Raw genomic sequence first — 22,216 nt, 5'->3', positions numbered from 1 at the left:
GCTTTCCCTAATACCAAAACCAGACAAAGACACATCAAAAAAAGAAACCTCAGGCCAATATCCCTGATGAATGCTGATACAAAAATCCTAACAAAATACTAGCAAACCTAATTCAGCAACACATTAAAAATATCGGCCGGGCGTGAGGTGGCTCATGCCTGTAATCCCAGCACTTTGGGAAGCCAAGGCGGGTGGATCACTTGAGGTCAGGAATTCGAGACCAGCCTGGCCAACATGGTGAAACCCTGTCTGTACTAAACATACAAAAATTAGCCAGGCGTGGTTGTGGGCACCTGTAATCCCAGCTACTTGGGAGGCTGAGACAGGAGAATCGCTTGAACCTGGGAGGCGGAGGTTGCAGTGAGCCAAGATCGTGCCACTGCACTCCAGCCTGGGTGACAGAGCGAGACTCCCATCTCAAAAACAAATAAAAAAAAGATCATTCATCATGGCCAAATGGGATGATTTATCCCAGGGATGCAAGGATTGTTCAACATATGTAAATCAATGTGATACATCCTATCAACAGAATGAAGGACAAAAACCACATGTTATTTAAATTGATGCTTAAAAAAATTTTATAAAATTCAACATCCTTTCATCATAAAAAACCCTCAGAAAACTGGGTATAGACCCATAGCTACTATTAAACTGAACAGGAAAAAACTGAAAGCCTTTCCTCTAAGATCTGGAACAAGACAAGGATACCCACTTATATAATACTACTATTATACAATACAATATTGGAAGTCCTAGCTAGAACAATTAGACAAGAGAAAGAAAGAAAGGGCATCCAAATTGGAAAGGAAGATGTTAAATTATCCTTGTTTGCAGATGATATGATCTTATATTTGGAAAAGCCTAAAGACTCCACCAAAAAACTATTAGATAAATTCAGTAAAGTTGCAAGATACAAAATCATCATATAAAAATGAGTAGCATTTCTGTATGCCAACAACTAAGAATCTGAAAAAAATCAAGAAAGTAATCCGTTTACAATAGCTACAAATAAAATAAAAGTTACAAATAAAATAGGAATAAGCTTAACCAAAGAAGTGAAAGAGCACTATAATGAGAACTATGAAACATTGATGCAAGAAACTGAGGAGGAAATTAAAAAAGGAAAGATACTTCATGTTCATGGATTGGAAGAATTAATATTGTTAAAATTTCCGTGCTACCCAACACAATCTACAGATTCAAGGCAATCCCTATCAAAATACCAATGACGTTCTTCACAGAAATAGAAAAAAAAGCCTAAAATTTATATAGAACCACCGAAGACCCAGAATAGCCAAAGCTGTCCTGAGTAAAATGAATGAAACTGGAGGAATTGCATTACCTGACTTCAAATTATACTACAGAGCTATAGTAACCAAAACAGCATGGTGCTGGCATAAAAACAGATGCATAGACCAATGGAACAGAAGAGAGCCCAGAAATAAATCGATACACCTACAATGAACTCATTCTCAGCAAAGGTGCCAAGAATATACATTGGGGAAGGACACTCTCTTCAATAAATGGTGTTGGGAAAACTGGATATCCGTATGCAGAAGAATGAAACTAGACCCCTATCTCTTGCCATATACAAAAATCAAAATGGATTATAGACTTAAATCTAAGACTTCAAATTATGAAACTACTAACAACAACAATAACAAAAAACATTCAGAAAACTCTTCAGGACATTAGAGTGGGCAAAGATTTCTTGAGGAATACCCTACAAGCGCAGGCAACCAAAGCAAAAATGGACAAATGGGATCACATTAAGTTAAAAAGTTAAGTTCCTTTCCTCTGCATAGCAAAGGAAACACGAAAGTGAAGAGACAACCCACAGAATGGGAGAAAATATTTGCAAACTATGTATCTGACAGGGGACTAATAACTGGAATATATAAAGATAGGAAAAAACATTTATTCGGATTGAAAAATGGGTAAAAGGTCTGAATAGACATTTCTCAAAAGAAGACATACAAATGGTGGATATATGAAAAGGTGTTCAACATCACTGAGCATCAGAGAAATGCAAATCAAAACTGCCATGTGATATCATCTCACCCTAGTTAAGATGGCTTTTATCCAAAAGACAGGCAATAACAGATGCTGGTGAGAATATGGAGAAAAGAGAACATTTGTACACTATTGGTGGGAATGTAAATTAGTACAAGCACTATGGAGAACAGTTTGGAGTTTCCTCAAAAAACTAAAAATAGAATCACCATATGATCAGGAATGCCACTGGTAGGTATATACCCAAAAGAAAGGAAATCAGTATACCAAGGAGATATCTGCACTCCCGTGTTTATTGCAGCACTATTCACAATAGTCAAGATTTGGAAGCAACCTAAGTGTCCATCAGCGGGTAAATGGATAAAATGTGGTACATGTACACAATGGAGTACTATTCAGCCATAAAAAACAATGAGATCCTGTTGTTTGCAACAATACAGATGGAACTGGAGGACATTATGTTAAGTGAAATAGGCCAGGCACAACATATTTTCACATATTTGTGGGAGGTGAAAATTAAAATAATTTAACTCATGGAGATAGAGTAGAAGTATGGTTACCAGAGGCTGGGGAGGGTAATGGTGGTTGGGGGACTGGGAAAAATGAGGGTGGTTAATAGGTTCAAGAATATAACTAGATAGAATGAATAAGATATAGTTGTTTTTGTATTTTCGAGATGGAGTCTCGCTCTGTCACCCAGGCTGGAGTGCAGTGGCATGGTCTCGGCTTACTGTGACCTTTGCCTCCTGGGTTCAAGCAATTCTCCTGCCTCAGCCTCCCGAGTAGCTGGGACTAGAAGTGTGCACCACCACACCCAGCTAATTTTTGTACTTTTAGTAGAGATGGAATTTCACCATGTTGGCTGGGCTGGTCTCGAACTCCTGACCTCAAGTGATCCACCTGCCTCGGCCTCCCAAAGTGCTGGGATTACAGGCATGAGCCAGAGAGCCCAGCCAAGATCTAGTTTTTGATAGCACAACAGGGTGACTACAGTCAACAATAACTTACTGTACATTTAAAAATAACTAAAATAGTATAATTGGATTGTTTGTAACACAAAGAAATGATAAATGCTTGAGGTGATGGATACCCCATTTACCCTAATGTGATTATTATACATTGTGTACCTGTATCAAAATATCTCATGTACGCCATAAATATATATCTTTCCTTTTTTTTTTTTTTTTTGAGACAGAGGCTTGCTTTGTCGCCCAGGCTGGAGTGTTGTGGTGCAATCTCTGCTTACTACAACCTCTGCCTCCTGGGTTCAAGCAGTTCTCCTGTTGCAGCCTCCCAAGTAGCTGGGATTACAGGCGTCCGCCAGCACACCTGGCTCATTTTTGTATTTTTGGTAGAGACAGGGTTTCACCATGTTGGCCGGGCTGGTCTTGAACTCCTGACCTCAGGTGATCCGTGTGCCTTGACCTCCCAAAGTGCTTGGGGTTACAGGTGCGAGCCACCCTGCCTGGCCACCATTTAGATTTTAAATGTTTGTTTTATTTTTTTTCTGTTTGTTAGTTATATATCATTATTTAAAGTGGTTTTATGATAATTGATCATACTTAATATGATATTTCTGTGTTATCTCTGGCCATTTTGCTATGCCAAAACAATGTCAGATGACTTGAATATGTCTTATAAGCATTCAGCCATGCTTGGTAATTTTGGAAACTAGTTTTTAGCCAATGGAGTGACTGAATTTCAAGTCTAATGGTGGTGTGTAATTGGTACACATTGAACTTCAGCCTGCTGTTTGTTTCAGTCACCCCAGACTACGTCCCTCCTCTTGGAAACTTTGACGTGGAAACTTTAGATATAACACCTCATACTGTTACTGCTATTTCAGCAAAAATCAGAAAGAAAGGAAAAATAGGTAAGTATGTTCTTTTCCTCTTGTCTTGTGTCTCTAAATAAGCTTCATTGAATTAACCTAAAAGTTATGTATATCATGGCATCAGTAATTGGAACAATTGTATAACTGAACTCTTTCTTTATTAGATTTATTAATACACTGTAATTTAGGGTTATAAAATTACCTCTTCTACCTCTAGGCAGTTTCCAACAGGTTGTTTTCTGAGGGCAATGATATTTGGCAAACATGATTATTAATTACTTGAGTCACTTTTCTCTTTTTAATATAAAAGAAAGGAAACAAAAAACAGATGGCAACAAGACATCCTCCTCTGACACACTTTCAGAAGAGAAAAATTCAGAATGTGACCCTACGCCATCTCCTAGAGGCCAGCTGAACAAGGTATTGGAATGATGGGTATCCGTGAAGGTTTGTGACATCCCAGTGAGATTAACAGAAACCAAGCTCTATTCTCTGCATTTTACAAAGAAAAAAAAAATAGGAAACAGTGAGCCAAAACTCTCTTAGGCCTTGGAGTAATCTGCTTAGTAGCAAAGTTCAGATTAGACTTTAGGTCCTTATTCCTGCCATACACTGTTGACTGTTTTTTCTGATTATTTTCTTGACTGTTTTACTCCCTTTTTGTACACAAGCAGTACATTCAATTCTCTCTTGAGGTACTTGATTACCAGTAGTTCCCTTTTACTTTACATTTGTACTGTTCGCAGAATGAGTTTCATGTGTTTGAAATTGCTTGGACCACATGGATCCCAATTATTTCTGTTGATCAGCCACCATTTATTGTATATTTATTAGGTATAGTTTTTGTAAGAGCCCAAGTTTCATATTAATACCACATTTAATAAAGGAGGAAACTAAGACCCAGGGAGGGCAAGTGACTTGCCCAGAGTCACACAGTTAATAAATGCTGGAGCTAGGGTTTGAAGCCAGATCATTCTGGCCCCTAAGCTCACAGTTTTTTGTGTTTTTTGTTTTTTGTTTTTTTTTTTGAGATAGAGTCTCGCTCTGTCACCCAGGCTGGAGTGCAGTGGTGTGATCTTGGCTCACTGCAACCTCCACCTCCCGGGTTCAAGTGATTCTCCTGCCTCAGCCTCCCAAGTAGCTGGGATTACAGGCTTGCACCACCATACCCAGCTAATTTTTGTATTTTTAGTAGAGACAGGGTTTCACCATCTTGGCCAGGCAGGTCTCAAACTCCTGACCTCGTGATCCAGCCACGTCAGCCTCCCAAAGTGCTGGGATTACAGGCGTGAACCACCACGCCCAGCCAGCTCACAGTTTTCTGTACTGGACCTAAATGCCTTGATTTGCCTAATAGATCATCCCTAAATAGAAACCAGCTAAGGGTCTTGATGTGTGACTTGTATCCCCATCTTAAATTAGGTGCTCTGTCTTGGGAATATTTAGGGACTTTGGCTAGAGGAAGTTGTTATTATAATGAAAATGTAATTTTTTACATTAAATAAATGCATATTTGCACTTTGAAGTTTTTATTAAAATTCGATTAATATAGAAGATTTATTTATTCTCTTTGTTGCTGTGACTTCCCCATAGGAGTTCACAAGGAAGGAAGAAAAGACATCATTGTTACTATATAATTCCCATGCTTTTTTCCGAGAGCTGGATATTGAGGTCTTTTCTATTCTACATTGTGGATTTGTGACGAAGTTCATCTTAGATACTGAAATGCACACTGAAGTAAGTGACAGGCTAGGATCTCAGAATTTAATCTTCTTTCAGAAAGTTCCTCAGGTCTATTCTTATTTCACAAAGAACACTGTGACACTGAGGATAGAAGTTAGACTACTTTAAAAGCCTTTATATGTGAAAGCAATGATGAATAATCATCCTCATACTGGTGATTGTAAGTCATAAGGTTTTTAATAATGTGTCAGACATTATAAAATATCATGCCAATGATGTAATCCTTACATTTAGGTTACTACTTCTACTACTAATAAGCTACCTAGATTATTTTTGTAGAGGAGCACTCTTCTGGTTCTTAGAAGTCAATGCCCTTTTCACTTTTTCACAACATTTGTTCAGCACCCGACAGTTGCTTACTGAGTCCTATTTTGTGTTTGCCACTAATCAAGGCACTTGCATTTCAGTAGTACATAGAGCATCATGCTTGCCTTCAAATAGCTTCCAATCTAATCAAAGAAGTGGAAATAGCTAGCAGTACCGTAGCTTTATTATTATTATTAATTTCTTTTTTTTGAAACAGAGTCTCGCTCTGTCGCCTAGGCTGGAGTGCAGTGGCGCGATCTCTGCTCACTGCAAGCTCTGCCTTCTGGGTTCACGCCATTCTGCTGCCTCAGCCTCCTGAATAGCTGGGGCTACAGGCGCCCGCCATCACGCCCGGCTAATTTTTTGTACATTTTTTATAGAGACGGGGTTTCACTGTGTTAGCCAGGATGGTCTCGATCTCCTGACCTCGTGATCACCTGCCTTGGCCTCCCAAAGTCCTGGGATTACAGGCGCAAGCCCCCGTGCCCAGCCCCCTAGCTTTATTGATGCCAAATAACGGTATTAATGGTCTGAACCAAGGACTAGTGAAACTCTAGTGAGAGAATGATGTTTATATTGAATTTGGGAGTGGAGGACATTTTCACAGATAAAGTAACTTTTGAGATGGGATTTCATCAGAGAGTAGAATTTCTCCAGGTTAAGAGAAATTGAAATAGCATTAATTTTCACCTGAAATTTACACGAATGTGGGTACCTTCAGAACAGAAATAGTATCTTTTTTTTTTTTCTTTTTCTTTGAGATGGAGTCTCGCTCCGTCACACAGGCTGGAGTGCAGCGGCGGGATCTTGGCTCACTGCAAGCTCCTCCTCCCAGGTTCACACCATTCTCCTGCCTCAGCCTCCCGAGTAGCTGGGACTACAGGCGCCTGCCACCATGCCTGGCTAATTTTTTGTATTTTTAGTAGAGACGGGATTTCACCGTTGTTAGCCAGGATGGTCTCGATCTCTTGACCTCGTGATCCGCCCACCTTGGCCTCCCAAAGTGTTGGGAATACAGGTGTGAGCCACCACGCCCAGCCATATCTTTTTTTTTTTTTTTTTTAATCTTTCTACATCATCTCGCCTTTAGGAGATTCCACATAAATGTGTATTGAGTGAGCAGTTTGCAGTGAGACTGTATTTCACCCCTTCTGCTTCTGGCAGTGTAATACAGTTATTCCACTGGGATCACTCTGGGATCCTGCCCAGAGTTAATAGTAGCAAAACATTAGAGGAAAAGAAGTATGAAAGGATTATTTAATGAACAGACAAAAGTGAAATTCCCTTGAATTAGTCTTTTTTTTTTCCAAACCCTGCGTGTGGCATTCAAAGTCATTTTTTAAATCACAGGATATTTAGGAAATGCATCTTGGATCCACAACTGGAAAGGTATACAGAGGACTTTATAGAGAAGAAGTATGTCTTCTAAACTATCCTGTCTTGAATTATTATTTTACTATTCCGAATATTTATTTTGGACATGCTTGACTTTATTATATGACAGAGCATAATAGCTATCCTTTATATGAGATGGGTGCAATTTCCTCCCTTGCCTCTTTTTTCTTTTTAGGGACAGAGTCTTGCTCTGTCACCCAGGCTGAAGTGCAGTGGCAAGATCATAGCTCACTGCAACCTTGAACTCCTGGGTTCAAGGATCAAGTGATCCTCCCACCTCAGCCTTCCAAGTATCTAGGGCCACTGGCATGCCCCACTACACCCGGCTAGTTTTTTTGTTTGGTTGTTTGTTTGTTGGAGACAGAGTCTTGCTCTGTCCGTCAGTCTGGAGTGCAGTGGCGTGATCTTGGCTCACTGCAGCCTCTGCCTCCTGAGCTCAAGCGATTCTTCTGCCTCAGCCTCCCAAGCAGCTGGGATTACAGGTGCCCACCACCACATCAGCTAATTTTTGTATTTTTAGTAGAGATGGGATTTCACCATATTGGCCAGGCTGGTCTCAGACTCCTGACCTCAAATGATCTGCCTGCCTTGACCTCCCGAAGTACTGGGAGTTTGAGACCAGCCTAGGTAATACAGTGAGACCTGTCTCTACAAAAAGTAAAAAAAAAAAAAAAAAAAAGTAGCCAGGCATGGTGATGCACACCTGTGATCCCAGCTACCTGGGCGGCTGAGGTGGGACCATCACTTGAGTCCAGGAGGTAGAGGCTGCAGTGAGCTGTGAACACAATATTGCACTCCAGCCTGAGCAACAGAGCGAGACCCTGTCTCAAAAATAAGTAAATAAATAAATAAAAGTCAAATTATTTACCCGGCCGGGCGCGGTGGCTCACGCCTCTAATCACAGCACTTTGGGAGGCCGAGACAGGCGTATCACCTGAGGTCAGGAGTTTGAGACTAGCCTGGCCAACGTGATGAAACCCATCTCTACTAAAAATACAAAAATTAGTCAGGCGTGGTGGTGGGCACCTGTAATCCCAGCTACTTGGGAGGCTGAGGCAGGAGAATTGCTTGAACCTGGGATGCAGAGGTTGTAGTGAGCCAAGATCGTGCCACTGCCCTCCAGCCTGGGTGACGGAACAAGACTGTCTCAAAAAAAAAATTTTTTTTTTCACCCATTGGGAAGTATTAACATGAAATAGCCAGGTGTGGTGGCTCATGCCTGTCAATAATCCCAATACCTTGGGAGGCCAAGGCAGGAGGATTGCTCGAGCCCAGGAGTTTGAAACCAGCCTGGGCAACAAAGTGAGACCCCGTCTGTATAAAAAAATTTAAAAATTTGCTGGGCCCACGTGTGGTGGTTCATACCTGTAATCCTGGCACATTGGGAGGCTGAGGCAGAAGGATCGTCTGAGCCCAGGAGTTTGAGACCAGCTTGGGCAATATAGTGAGACCTCATTTCTTATTAATAAAAAAAAAAAAATGTAGCTGGGCATGGTTGCATGTGTCTATAGTCCCAGCTACTTGGGAGGCTGAAATGGGAGGATAACTTGGGCCCAGGTGTTCAAGGCTGGAATAGCTATGATCTTGCCACTGCACATTTACAAAAAAAAAAGAAAAAAATTATCATGAAATGACTAGGACATTCTTGGACCTAATCCTTTCCTCCATGTGACAGGCTACAGAAGTTGTGCAACTTGGGCCCTCTGAGCTGCTTTTCTTGCTGGAAGATCTCTCCCAGAAGCTGGAGAGTATGCTGACACCTCTTATTGCCAGGAGAGTCCCCTTTCTCAAGGTTAGTGTAGGCAGAAGCATAGGACTTGGGCTTAGTGGATTTGGGAACAAAGGAGGTATTATGATGAAAAAGTTGTCACTTTCTTTGGTATTGTGTTTGGGTCATTGGGTAGCATGGGTACAGCCGTGTTGCCAGACAATATTCATCTTGCTTTATTTATTTATTTATTTATTTTGAGATGGAGTCTCTCTCTGTCGCCCAGGCTGGAGTGCAGTGGTGTGATCTAGGCTCACTGCAAGCTCTGCCTCCTGGGTTCATGTCATTCTCCTGCCTCAGCTTCCTGAGTGGCTGGGACTACAGGCGCCCGCCACCACGCCTGGCTAATTTTTTGTATTTTTTGTAGAGACAGGGTTTCACCGTGTTAGCCAGGATGGTCTCAATCTCCTGACCTTGTGGTCCACCCGCCTTCGCCTCCCAAAGTGCTGGGATTACAGGTGTGAGCCACTGCGCCCGGCCTCATCTTGCTTTAAATAGGAAGTCTGAAGGCCGGGCGTGGTGGCTCACGCCTGTAATCCCAGCACTTTGGGAAGCCGAAGAGGGCAGATCACTTGAGTTCAGGAGTTCGAGAATAGCCTGGCCAACATAGTGAAACCCCATCTCTACTAAAAATACAAAAAGAACTAGCCGGGCATGGTGGCGCAGCTATAGTCCCAGCTACTTGGGAGGCTGAGGCATGGGGAGGAGGAGGTTGCAGTGAGCTGAGATTGCACCACTGCACTCCAGTCTGGGTGACAGATTTTGTCTCAAACAACAACAACAAAAAGGAAGTCTACCTGTGCAGTGGCTCACACCTGTAATTCCAGCACATTGGAAGGCCGAGGCAGGTGGATCACCTGAGGTCAGGAGTTTGAGACCAGCCTGGCCAACGTGGCAAGAGCCTGTCTCTACTAAAAATACAAAAAAATTAGCCAGGTGTGGTGGCGCATGCTTGTAGTCCCAGGTACTTGGGAGGCTGAGGCAGAAGACTTGATTGAACCCAGGAGGCAGACGCTGCAGTGAGCCAAGATCATGCTACTGCACTCCAGCCTGGGCATTAGAATGAGACTCAGTCTCAGAAATTAAAAAAAAAAAAGTGAAACAGAAAATAGAAGGGCACTTGGAATAAGAAATGTATTTCTTTTTTTGAGATGGAGTCTCGCTCTGTCGCCCAGGCTGGAGTGCAGTGGTGCAATCTCGGCTCACTGCAGCCTCTGCCTCTTGGGTTCCAGCGATTCTCCTGCTTCAGCCTCCTGAGTAGCTGGGGACTACAGGCATGCGCCACCACACCCAGCTAATTTTTGTATTTTTAGTAGAGATGGGGTTTTAACATGTTCATCAGGCTGATCTCGAACTCCTGACCTCGTGATCCATCCACCTCGGCCTCCCAAAGTGCTGCGATTACAGGCGTGGGCACCGCGCCCAGCCTACGAAATGTATTTCTAAATGCCCTAAACATTCCTGAATCCTGTTCTTTACTTGAATTTTGGTTTCAACAGCCTCCCAAACTAAGCCTGGGCCCATGCCTCAGTGTAGTAGTAAGCTGTCTAGAACGTCCAGAACTTCAGATGTGTATACAGTGTACAAACGGGCACCTAGCATCCGGGGAAGCAGTTGGACGGTGCATATAACAAAATGAGAAAATCTTGGGTATAAGCATTTAAACATTAATATATCCCATTTCTTGATTCATTTTTCTTCTTCGTCTTCTTTTTTTTTTTTTTTGAGACGGAGTCTTGCTCTGTTGCCAGGCTGGAGTGCAGTGGCTTGATCTTGGCTCACTGCAACCTCCGCCTCCCGGGTTCAAGTGATTCTCCTGCCTCAGCCTCCCGAGGAGCTGGGACTACAGGTGTGTGCCACCACGCCCAGCTAATTTTTGTATTTTTAGTAAAGATGAGATTTCACCATGTTGGCCAGGATTGTCTTGATCTCTTGACCTCATGATCCACCTGCCTTGGCCTCCCGAAGTGCTGGGATTACAGGCGAGAGCCACAGTGCCCAGCAATTCATTCTTCTTTGTATTCACTATTGGCTCTACTTTTTGAGACAGGGCTTTGCTCTATTGCCCAGGCTGGAGTGTAGTGGCACAATCTTGGCTCACTGCAACCTCCACCTCCGGGATTCAAGTAATCCTCCTATCTCAGCCTCCTGAGTAGCTAGGACCACAGGCATGTGCCACCACACTCAGCTAATTTTTGTATTTTTTGTAAAGAAGAGTTTCAGCATGTTGCCCAGGCTTGTTTGTTTTTCAATTATAAGAGGGAGGCAGGGCACAGTGGCTCACGCCTTTAACCCCAACACTTTGGGAGGCCAAGATGGGTGGATTGCTTGAGCTCAGGAGTTTGAGACCAGCCTGGGTAACGTGGTTAAACCCCATCTCTACAAAAGAATACAAAAACTAGCCATGTTTGTTGGCATGTGCCTGTGGTCTCAGCTACTCAGGATGCTGAGGTGAGAGGATCACTTGAGCCCAGGAATTCAAGGCTGCAGTAAGCTGTGATCGTGCCACTGCACTCCAGCCTGGGTGACAGAGCAGAACCTTGTCTCAAAAAAAAAAGTAGAAGAAGGAGTCTATTGCTCTACATTTGTCAACCTAAATGATTTCTACTTTTATGTGACCTTTATCTGATTAGTTATGATAGGGCTATATGTCTCAATCAAACACTGTTCCTACTCTACAAAAGCCAGTCTCTCAGTCATTGGAAGATGGAGCAAGATTTTTATCCCTCTGTCAGAATACAGTCTTAGGTGAACAACTCATTTCTCCCATCCGCTCCTACCTGGTGACACAAGTTTGACTTGACTCCATTGCAAACCCTTAGTTTCTGAGAAGCTATCCAGCAGTTTCTTCACTCATAACTCTGAATTTATTATAGAACAAAGGAAGCCGGAATATTGGATTCTCACATCTCCAACAGAGATCTGCCCAAGAAATTGTTCATTGTGTTTTTCAACTGCTGACCCCAATGTGTAACCACCTGGAGAACATTCACAACTATTTTCAGGTCAGAAGCCTAGACTTAGAAGCTGCTAAGCAAATATGAGGTTTCATTTTTGGCTGAGAAAAAGGAAAATGAGGACAATTACTGAAGCAACTGTCCTAAAATCATTTTTATTTTTAGTGTTTAGCTGCTGAGAATCACAGTGTAGTTGATGGACCAGGAGTGAAAGTTCAGGAGTACCACATAATGTCTTCCTGCTATCAGAAGCTGCTGCAGATTTTTCATGGGCTTTTTGCTTGGTAAGTATGTGGGAAGTGTGGAGAGAAATGAGTATATACTTGCTTTTACTTAACAGTCACCAAGGCACTGAAATGTAGAGAAGAAAGGTTCAAAAATCTTATGTGAATATCGTTCATTAATTTTGTGGGACTGTTTTTGTCTGTATTATTTCGTTTGATCTTGTACCCTTTGAGTCCTTTGGAGCCACTATTGTTAATGCATTTGACAGATTAGGTGACTTGCTGATGAGCTGACATATAACAGATGTGGCCATCTGATCCTCAGTCCAGTTTCCTTTAGCATGCTTTAATTCCAGATTGTTTGGTGACGAGCTGAACACTGTGAGCTGGGCTATTCCAAAATACCTTCATGGAAACAGTGGGACTCGAGGGAACCCCAGAAGGGTACATGGCCTTTAGAGAGATAAAGGAAGGAAGTGGAAGGTACAACATGGACAAAAGTAGAACTAAGGGAGGTGTGCCCCTTAAATACTTTTGTTCCTCAGGGACAGGCCTTGGGCTCTCTGTCCTCATTATACAAGATTTCTGGTCAATCCTACCCAAGCTTAAATTTAGCCAAAATTTATTTTCTGAGCTATAGGCGTTTATATCCAACTGCCTACTCAACACCTCCTTAGATGTGTCATTGACACCTCACACTCCACATCCAAAATGGAATGTGTCATCCCTAGCATGCTCCTTCAGCTTTACCTGGCTTAGTAAATGGTACCACCAGTTGCCTGAACCAGAAACCAGGAGTTATTCTTTGTCCCTCCCTCTGCTCTCCACCGTCTTTTTCCCACATCTGATTGCCAAATCCTGTTGATTTTATTTTCTGTTATAAATAACATCTAGATAGCCATCTGTCCCTGTTTCTCCACTGCTTCCAGACTCCCATTATCTCTCAACCTGGACTGGGCTAGGTTCACGCTTGGCCTCTCTCAGTCCATTCTTCACATGGCAGTAAGAGTGATCTTCCTAACATAAACCCAGTTTGATCCTATCCCAATTTTGATTTCGATTGCTCTTAGATTTTTCTTGAGTTAAAACTCTCTTACCTAGCCTCTAGGTCTTCTTCTGACTCCTGCTATTCCACTTATTATGTTATACTCTGCCTCCAGCCTCACTGAATTAATTTGAGCACCCTATATAGCTTTTACGTGGGAGGCTTTGCACATGTTCATTCTCCTGCCAGGACCCCCACTCTTCTTGATCCCCAGCTTTTTCTGACTCATCACATCTCTTGAGATCTGAACGTAAGCATCCATCCTGCCTCTCTAACCCCCAGTTCTCTTCTAACACTCTTATCCGTTCGTGATACAACTTAATCTCATTTTATTATAATTACTTGTTCATCAGTCTTTCCTGCTAGACTCTGAGCTCCATGAAGGCAGATGTCTGTCATTTTTATATTTTATATCCTCAGTACCTAAAAGCAGTGCCTGACAAAAAATTTGAACAATTTATCAAAGAGACTTACAGATGGCAAATAAACATGTGAAAGGGGCCTGACATCGTGGCTTATGCCTGTAATCCCAACACTTTGGGAGGCCAAGGTGGGTGGATCACTTGAGCTCAGGAGTTCAAGACCAGCCTGGGAAGCATGGCAAAACCCTGTCTCTATAAAAAATACAAAAATTATCTGGGCATGGTGGCATGCATCTGTAGTCCCAGCTACTCAGGAGGCTGAGGTGACAGGATGGCTTGAGCCTGTGAGGCGGAGGTTGTAGTGAGCCAAGATTGCAACACTGCACTCCAACCTGGGCAACAGAACCAGACCCTGTCTCAAAAAAAAAAATCTGGGCACCATGGCCCAGCGAAGTTAACACAGAAAATAAACCATCTCTAAAAATTATGAAACAACAATTAAAATAAATACATGAAAGGATGTTTATTTATTACTTCTTAAGGAAATGCAAATTAAAAGCACAATGAGATAGCACAACACACTAACTAGCATAGCTACATTAAAAAGACCTAGCATGCCAAGTGTTGGTGAGAAGGTGGAGCATCTGGAGCTCTCACATGCTTCTAGGGGGACTTTACAATGGTACATCCATATTGGGAAATAGTTTGGTAGTTTCTTAAAAAGATAGACATGCACCTACCATGTGACTCAGCCATTCCGTCCTTAGGTATTTAATCAAGGGAAATGAAAGCATATGTCCACTGACCGGGGGCGGTGGCTCACGCCTGTAATCCCAGCACTTTGAGGAGGCTGAGGCGGGTGGATCACGAGGTCAGGAGATCGAGACCGTCCTGGCTAACATGGTGAAACTCCGTCTCTACTAAAAATACAAAAAATTAGCCGGGCGTGGTTGCAGGCGCCTGTAGTCCCAGCTACTCAGGAGGCTGAGGCAGGAGAATGGCCTTAACCCGGGAGGCGGAGCTTGCAGTGAGCCGAGATCGCGCCACTGCACTCCAGCCTGGGCAACAGAGCGAGACTCTGTCTCAAAAAAAAAAAAAAAAAAAAAAAAGCGTATGTCCACCAGGGTCTGGTACAGGAATATTTTTAGCAATTTAGCCTGTGGTTTTACATAGTATATTCTAAACTTGTTTCCCATGCTTTTGTGTGTGTGTGAGAGACAGAGTCTCACTCTGTCGCCCAGGCTGGAGTGCAGTGGCACGATCTCGGCTCACTGTAACCTCTGCCGCCCTGGTTCAAGTGATTCTCCTGCCTCAGCCTCCTGAATAGCTGAGATTACATGCGCCTGCCACTGCACCTGGCTAATTTTTGTATTTTTAGTAGAGATGGGGTTTCACCATCTTGGCCAGGCTGGTCTTGAACTCCTGACCTCATGATCTACACACCTCAGCCTCCCAAAGTGCTGGAATTACAGGTGTGAGCCACCACACCCGGCTTTTTTTTTTTTTTTTTTTTTTTTTTTCCTGAGACAGGGTCTTGCTCTGTTGCCCAGGCTGGAGTGCAGTAACACAATCACAGCTCACTGCAACCTCTGCCTCCCAGGCTTATAAATCCTCCCACCTTAGCCTCCAAGCAGTTGGGACTGCAGGCACATACCACCATGCCCAGCTAATTTTTCCTTTTTTTTTTCTTTGGTAGAGACGGGGTTTCGCCATGTTGCCCCCAGGCTGGTCTTGAACCTCTGGGCTCAAGTGATCCACCCTCCTCTGCCTCCCAAAGTGCTGGCATTAGAGGCGTGAGCCACAATACCTGGCCCAAATTCAACATTTTAAATACAGGAAGTTTATTGTACATCAACTATATCTCCTTGAAGCTATGGTAGACCAAAAACCTGACACCTAATAGGCCCTCAGAATACATTTTTTGAAAGGAAGAATGACTATCACTGGTGATCGGGAAGATGCTTCTAGAGGAGAAGATCTAGGAGGTCAGATTGTGCTGGGCCTCAAAAGTCAGGCAGAATAATTTAAATGTTGTCCAGGGAAGCCATTTTGGAGTTTTATGATCACAGCCATAACAATGAAAGCAGTGGTTTAAGAAAACATTTCTGGCAGCAGAGTGCAGGACAGATTGAAAAGGGATGCAAAAAGAACACTCAAAAGGTGTCACTATGATCTACACATGTATTGATAGGGGCCTAGCCAAAATGATGGTCTGGGCTTGGAAAGGAAGGGACAATATGAAAGGTAATCCAAAGATAGAAATGTCAAGACTTGACTCATTAATGTAGGAGAAGGGGTAAGTACCGCTATGGGCTGGACATTGATTTAGCAGTTTGACAAAATTATTCCTATATTTTTGAAGAAGACTACATATCTCTAAAATATAGGGAATGAAGGAGAGCTTTTTGCCCTTCAAAATAAACCTATGGCCCAGGCATGGTGGCTCACGCCTGTGAAAAGAAAGAGGAAAGAAGAAAAGAAACCTATGAAGACTTCAGGAAAGATTACTTTGGATATACTTCAGTTTCTACTCTGATACTTAGAGCTGTGATTGAATTTGGTACTTCAGTACTTTCCATTTCAATTCTTTTTTCTTTTTTTTTTTTGAGATGGAGTCTCGCTCTGTCACCAGGCTGGAGTGCAGTGGCACAATCTCGGCTCACTGCAGCCTCTACCTCCCGAGTTCCAGAGATTCTCCTGCCTCAGCCTCCGGAGTAGCTGGGACTACAGGCGCCTGCCACCACGCCCAGCTAATTTTTGTATTTTTAGTAGAGATGGGGTTTCACCATGTTGGCCAAGATGGTCTCCATCTGTTGACCTCGTGATTCGCCCGCCTCAGCCTCCCAAAGTGCTGGGATTACAGGTGTGAGTCACCACGCCTGACATCTCAATTCTTTTTTCAAACCGTTAAACTATTGATGGTATAGACTGGAGGCCAGGATCCTTAAATACTATCCAAGTAGTTTTCCAGAAACTAAGCTAACCCCTCTTACCTTGACTTCCTTAGGAGTGGATTTTCTCAACCTGAAAATCAGAATTTACTGTATTCAGCCCTCCATGTCCTTAGTAGCCGACTGAAACAGGGAGAACACAGCCAGCCTTTGGAGGAACTACTCAGGTGAGTCATACTACATAGCCAAGATTGTTGTCCCAAGAAACTCCTAGGAACAGGATTGGCAACTTTCTTTAAAATAACCTGGGTGTCTTTCAGTAGTTGTAAAGGAAATTATTTTCAGCTACTCCTCATATATGAGCTTTCTCATCTATATATTCTGATAAATCCTGAAGTATTAGAAACCTTGAATAATCATGCTAAATCTTCATGAATGCATCAGCCCATAAACTCAGCCTTTTCAAGTAATAATGATGAAAACATTGACCATCTGTAATCAACTCTTGATTCTCCAGGGACCTACTGTCTCCCAGCAGGTTTGGGTAATTAGGCAGCAGCTAGTTATCACTGATAGCCTGTTTCTTTCCCCTTGTCTTGTAGGAAGACCTTATGTGGCTGAGGGGTAGGCAGTGGACAAGGGAGGTGACATGATCTCAGGGGCATGGCTTTCAGCCCCCTCCCCTTTCAGTCAGAGTGACTTGGTCTTTCTCTCACTTCCCTTGGTAACCTAGACCATCACTGGGTCAGCAGTCAGTGCTATCATCCCTGTCTATAGGTCAGGACCTTATTTCTTCTTTTTTTTTTTTTTTTTTTTGTTTGAGAGAGAGTCTCACTTTGTCACCCAGGCTGGAGTGATCTCAGCTCACTGCAACCTCCACCTCCTGGGCTCAAGTGATTGTACTGCCTCAGCCTCCCAAGTAGCTGGGATTACAGGCGCATGCTGCCACACCCTACTAATTTTTATATTTTTGTAGAGATGTTTTCGCCATGTGGCCAGGCTGGTCTCTAATTCCTGAGCTCAGGTGATCTGCCTGTCTCAGCCTAGCAAAGTGCTAGGATTACAGGCATGAGCCACCATGCCCGGCCTGTGAACCCAGATTTTAAAAATTATTTTCAGTGTATTGCCTAAGGCCTTAAAGAGCAGATAATTTATCTAGGGTTGTACATATTAGCATGGTGCTTGAGTTTCTCAGCATACATGACCCCTTCAAGGCCAACATTCCATCAATGGGGCTGTCTTCTGCCCTGGCTTTTTCCATACAAAGGTATGGTTTTCTACCAAGATGCCTGAAGAGGGTTGCTACTAAAGCACCTGAAAATAAGGAGGATTCTGATTAGGCCGTCAAACACTTAAAGGGACTTGGGCACGTCATGTGGATTTAAATATATCTGTAATACATAGGATACTATTGCATTTGTTCGTTTTTCTTGTCTCCTTACAGCCAGAGCTTCCATTACTTGCAGAATTTCCATCAAAGCATTCCCAGTTTCCAGTGTGCTCTTTATCTCATCAGACTTTTGATGGTTATTTTGGAGAAATCGACAGCTTCTACTCAGAAGAAAGAAAAAATTGGTGATGGGCCCAGATTCCTTTTTTTTTTTTTTTTTTTTTTTTTAATGAATAGGACTAATGTCTCACACTTGTAAACTTGGGGCTTCCCAGGACATTTTTACATGTAAATCCCCACATAACCTTGGACAGACCCTCTTGCTATACCAAGAAGGTCATTTTCCCAGAACAACCTGACTGATTTCTGCTAAAATTGCTTAGTCTGAGTTTGGTTAGACAAGCTGAGTAGATAGTTTTCTTTTTGGCTTAAGTTTAATCATGTTCTTCCTTTAAAAAAAAAAAAATTATCTGAGACATTTGACAAAACAAGACATAAATCACGAGGTTAATAAAGTAGGAGATAAAGGAGAAATCAGGGTCAAGTGTAAAAGAAATACTAGCCTCTTCCCTGGCCTTTTCCTTTTTTTTTGAGACAGAGTCTTGCTCTGTCGCCCAGGCTGGAGTACAATGGCACGATCTTGGCTCACTGCAATCCTCCACCTCCCAGGTTCAAGCGATTCTCCTGCCTCAGCCTTTCAAGTAGCTGGGATTACAGGCGCACACCACCATGCCCAGCCAATTTTTGTATTTTTAGTAGAGACGGGGTTTCACCATGTTGGTCAGGCTGGTCTCGAACTCCTGACCTCGTGATCCACCTGCCTCAGCCTCCCAAAGTGCTGGGATTACAGACGTGAGCCACTGTGCCCAGCCCTGGCCTCTTTCTTAAACTGTCTTTTATTATAGCTCTTAGAATGCAGAATGCAGCTCATCCTAGTTGGCAGCACATCAGAAAGCAAGATAAAAATGCAAAACAAACCTTTATTTTTCCCTATTGATTAAAAGGGGAAGGTTTGGTCTGAATCTTGGAGGTGACCACTGCTATTGGCCAGCCCAGGAGGAACAAGATTGGCCTTCCCACTGCCCAGCAGCGTTCCTTTTCTCTGTATTTATGTTGTATGTCTGTATTTATGTTCATGTTTGCATGTCTGTGTGTTTCAGGATGGGTTTGGGGTGGGACGTGTTGAGCCTTAGGCAAATGAGTTTATGTCTGGCAAAAGGGCCAGTGGATCAGGAACATGACAGCTTTTTATAAGTTGCCTGTTAGACCGGGAACGTCTTAGTAAATCTAAACTAATAATCCTTTTGGTCAATAATCATCCTCAAAAGCCCGAAAAGCAAGAATGAGGTCAAGTTCCCATATATAAGATTCCTTTGTCTTCTTTTCTAACAGCTTCCCTTGCCAGACAATTCCTCTGTCGGGTGTGGCCAAGTGGGGATAAAGAGAAGAGCAACATCTCTAATGACCAGCTCCATGCTTTGCTCTGGTGAGATGTTTGGTTTCTTCCAATGAGCCAAATAGCCTTTTTCTGTTTTACTACTGTTGTTTGTCAGAGACTGGACAAATGACCTTTTTAGTGGGAATTTGAAAACAATGAAGTAGGTTAAAAATGAACACAATTTGGAACATGTGGATCTTAAGATCCTCTGGTTCTGTTTTATACTGTCAGCTAACTGCTTATTGTTAATTCAGATCATAGAGGAATTAGAGGAATCTGTAGTTGTATTCTACTTTGTTAATCAGTGGGTCAAATATTTGACTCTCAATGCAGTATCTACCTGGAGCACACAGACAGCATTCTGAAGGCCATAGAGGAGATTGCTGGTGTTGGTGTCCCAGAACTGATCAACTCTCCTAAAGATGCGTCTTCCTCTACATTCCCTACACTGACCAGGTAAGGGAGTTCTTTCCTCCAGTTTTTCCCTTAAGATAGAATCATCATCAGGCTGGGCATGGTGTCTTATGCCTGTAATCCCAGCACTTTGGGAGGCTGAGGCAGGAGGATCACCTTGAGGTCAGGAGTTTTGAGACCCACCTGGCCAACATAGTGAAACCCTGTCCCTACTAAAAATACAAAAATTAGCCGGGCGTGATGGCACATGCCTGTAATCCCAGCTACTTAGGAGGCTGAGGTAGGAAAATTGCTTGAACCTGGGAAGCGGAGGTTGCAGTGAGCCGGGATCGCGCCACTGCACTCCAGCCTGGGCAGCAAGAGCGAAACTCCATCTCAAAAAAATAAGAATCATAATCACACTGTCCAATGTATATAGCTTCCACACAACTGCCTTGCTTCTCCTCATCTAATTCTGATATAGACAGTAGATACAATCATTCATTCAATAAAGAGAGTCTGTTATGCATTCCTTTCAAGGGCTCTCAGCTAATACATTTGAGAGGACCTTGGTGGTTTTTGTTTTGTATTGTTTTGTTTTGTTTTTGAGAAAACTTGTCACCCAGGCTGGAGTGTAGTGGCGCAATCTCAGCTCACTGCAACCTCCGCCTCCTGGGTTCAAACGATTCTCCTACCCCAGCCTTTCAAGTAACTGGGATTACAGGCACCCACCACCACACCCGGCTAATTTTTGTATTTTTAGTAGAGATTGGGTTTCACCATGTTAGCCAGGCTAGTCTTGAACCCGACCTCAGGTGATCTGCCTGCCTCGGCCTCCCAAAGTGCTGGGATTACAGGCATGAGCCATTGTGCCCAGCTGAGATATTTTAGCCATCTTGAGAACAGGGTGCTCACATGTATGTCTCACTTAATGGGTGTGTGTCTCAGAATATCAGTAGTTATCTTAACATTTGTAGTCTTTTCAGTTTATAAAGCACTTTCACTTTATCTCATTTTATCCTTTTGATAATTCTGTGAGGTTGGTATCATTGCCCCTATTTTACTGTTGAGGAAAATGAGAGCTAGGGAACTTCTCAAGCTTACACGTGCAATAAAATAAACATAGAACCAGGACTCAAACTCAGATCTTCTCACTGTTACTTCATTGCTTTTTCCATACTACCATAACACCTCCTTTCATAAAGTTAATTCCATTGTTTGACAGGAAATCTTCTTGGGCTTATTACTGAGTCCTTTCCACTCCCCTATCCTCTTACTAATAAGGACCCTAGTGAAAGGACATTCAGAGAGGTAGGAAAGGAAGCTACTTTTGGTTCCTGGTTCTTCCCAGGTAGTTCTAAGCAGTGCATCATGGTGTGGGCACGTATGCTTTTCCCGTCTTCTAGGCACACTTTTGTTGTTTTCTTCCGTGTGATGATGGCTGAACTAGAGAAGACAGTGAAAAAAATTGAGCCTGGCACAGCAGCAGACTCGCAGCAGGTGAGTAAGATATAGTCACTTCAAGAAGTGGACTTTGGATTACTTGGAAGTTGATGATTTTTTTTTTTTTTTTTTCTGAGACAGAGTCTTGCTTGTTCTGTTGCCCAGACTGGAGTGCAGTGGCATGATCTCAGCTCACTGCAACCTCGCCTCCTGGGTTCAAGCAATTCTCCTGCCTCAGACTCCTGAGTAGCTGGGATTACAGGCATGCGCCACCACGCCTGGCTAATTTTTATATTTTTTAGTAGAGATGGGGTTTCACCATGTTGGCCAGGCTAGTCTCAAACTCCTGACCTCATGATTCACCCACCTCGGCCTCCCAAAGTGCTGGGATTACAGACATGTGCCACTGCGCCCGGTGGTAGTTGCTGATTCTTCTATTTCTTGGGTCCAAGTTTTCTCCTAAGCTGTTTTTTGTTTTTTGTTTTGAGTTTCTGAGATTCAGGATTTTTTTTCAGAGTTCCTAGTTTAATTTCCTTTCCCTCTAGTTAGAGGTGAGGAATGGGCTCTCTTTTCCTTGGCTACTGCCCAGTTTGCCTCCTGCTAACTGGCATGACGTAAGCCAGCCTGTTTGAGATACTGTGGATCTTGGCAGCCTGCTAACCAGAACGGAGCTAGACAAGTAAGAAAAAGGGCTAGCATAGGGAAGCAGAGAAGCTACAGCCAGTATATGTTTTTTCTTTTTTTTTTTTTCTTTTTGAGACAGGGTCTGAGTCTGACATCCAGGTTGGAGTGCAGTGGTGCAAACTTGGCTCACTGCAGCCTTTGCCTTCTGGGCTCAGATAATCCTCCCACCTCAGCCTCCCAAATAGCTGGGACCACAGATGCACGCCACCATGCCCGGCTAATTTTTCTGTTTTTAGCAGAGGCGGGGTTTTGTCGTGTTGCTCAGGCTAGTCTTGAACTCATAGGCTCAAGCAATCCTCCCGCCTCAGCCTACCAAAGTGCAGGGATTAT

At 43.1% G+C, this 22,216-nt stretch overlaps 1 protein-coding gene across 3 annotated transcripts in view; it reads left to right on the top strand.

The window, feature by feature from the left end:
- The window catches only part of FANCD2 (FA complementation group D2), a 72,263-nt gene that overhangs the window by 41,143 nt on the left and 8,904 nt on the right, over positions 1-22,216 (top strand). For 2 of the 3 annotated variants that reach the window (XM_054481388.2, XM_054481389.2), the window contains exons 27-37: positions 3,776-3,886; positions 4,158-4,267; positions 5,441-5,584; positions 8,967-9,083; positions 11,936-12,064; positions 12,182-12,300; positions 16,655-16,765; positions 17,983-18,113; positions 19,321-19,414; positions 19,700-19,822; positions 21,166-21,259. In XM_054481388.2, coding sequence (XP_054337363.1) covers positions 3,776-3,886; positions 4,158-4,267; positions 5,441-5,584; positions 8,967-9,083; positions 11,936-12,064; positions 12,182-12,300; positions 16,655-16,765; positions 17,983-18,113; positions 19,321-19,414; positions 19,700-19,822; positions 21,166-21,259 — 1,283 coding nt within the window. The remainder of the gene's footprint in view (positions 1-3,775; positions 3,887-4,157; positions 4,268-5,440; positions 5,585-8,966; positions 9,084-11,935; positions 12,065-12,181; positions 12,301-16,654; positions 16,766-17,982; positions 18,114-19,320; positions 19,415-19,699; positions 19,823-21,165; positions 21,260-22,216) is intronic. The other variant, XM_063661725.1, reaches the window with a different exon arrangement.

This window comes from Pongo pygmaeus, chromosome 2 (assembly GCF_028885625.2).
Source record: "Pongo pygmaeus isolate AG05252 chromosome 2, NHGRI_mPonPyg2-v2.0_pri, whole genome shotgun sequence".
Classification (NCBI taxonomy): Eukaryota; Metazoa; Chordata; class Mammalia; order Primates; family Hominidae; genus Pongo; species Pongo pygmaeus.
The sequence above is the reverse complement of the archived record's forward strand: the minus strand, read 5'-3'. Positions and strand labels throughout refer to the sequence as shown.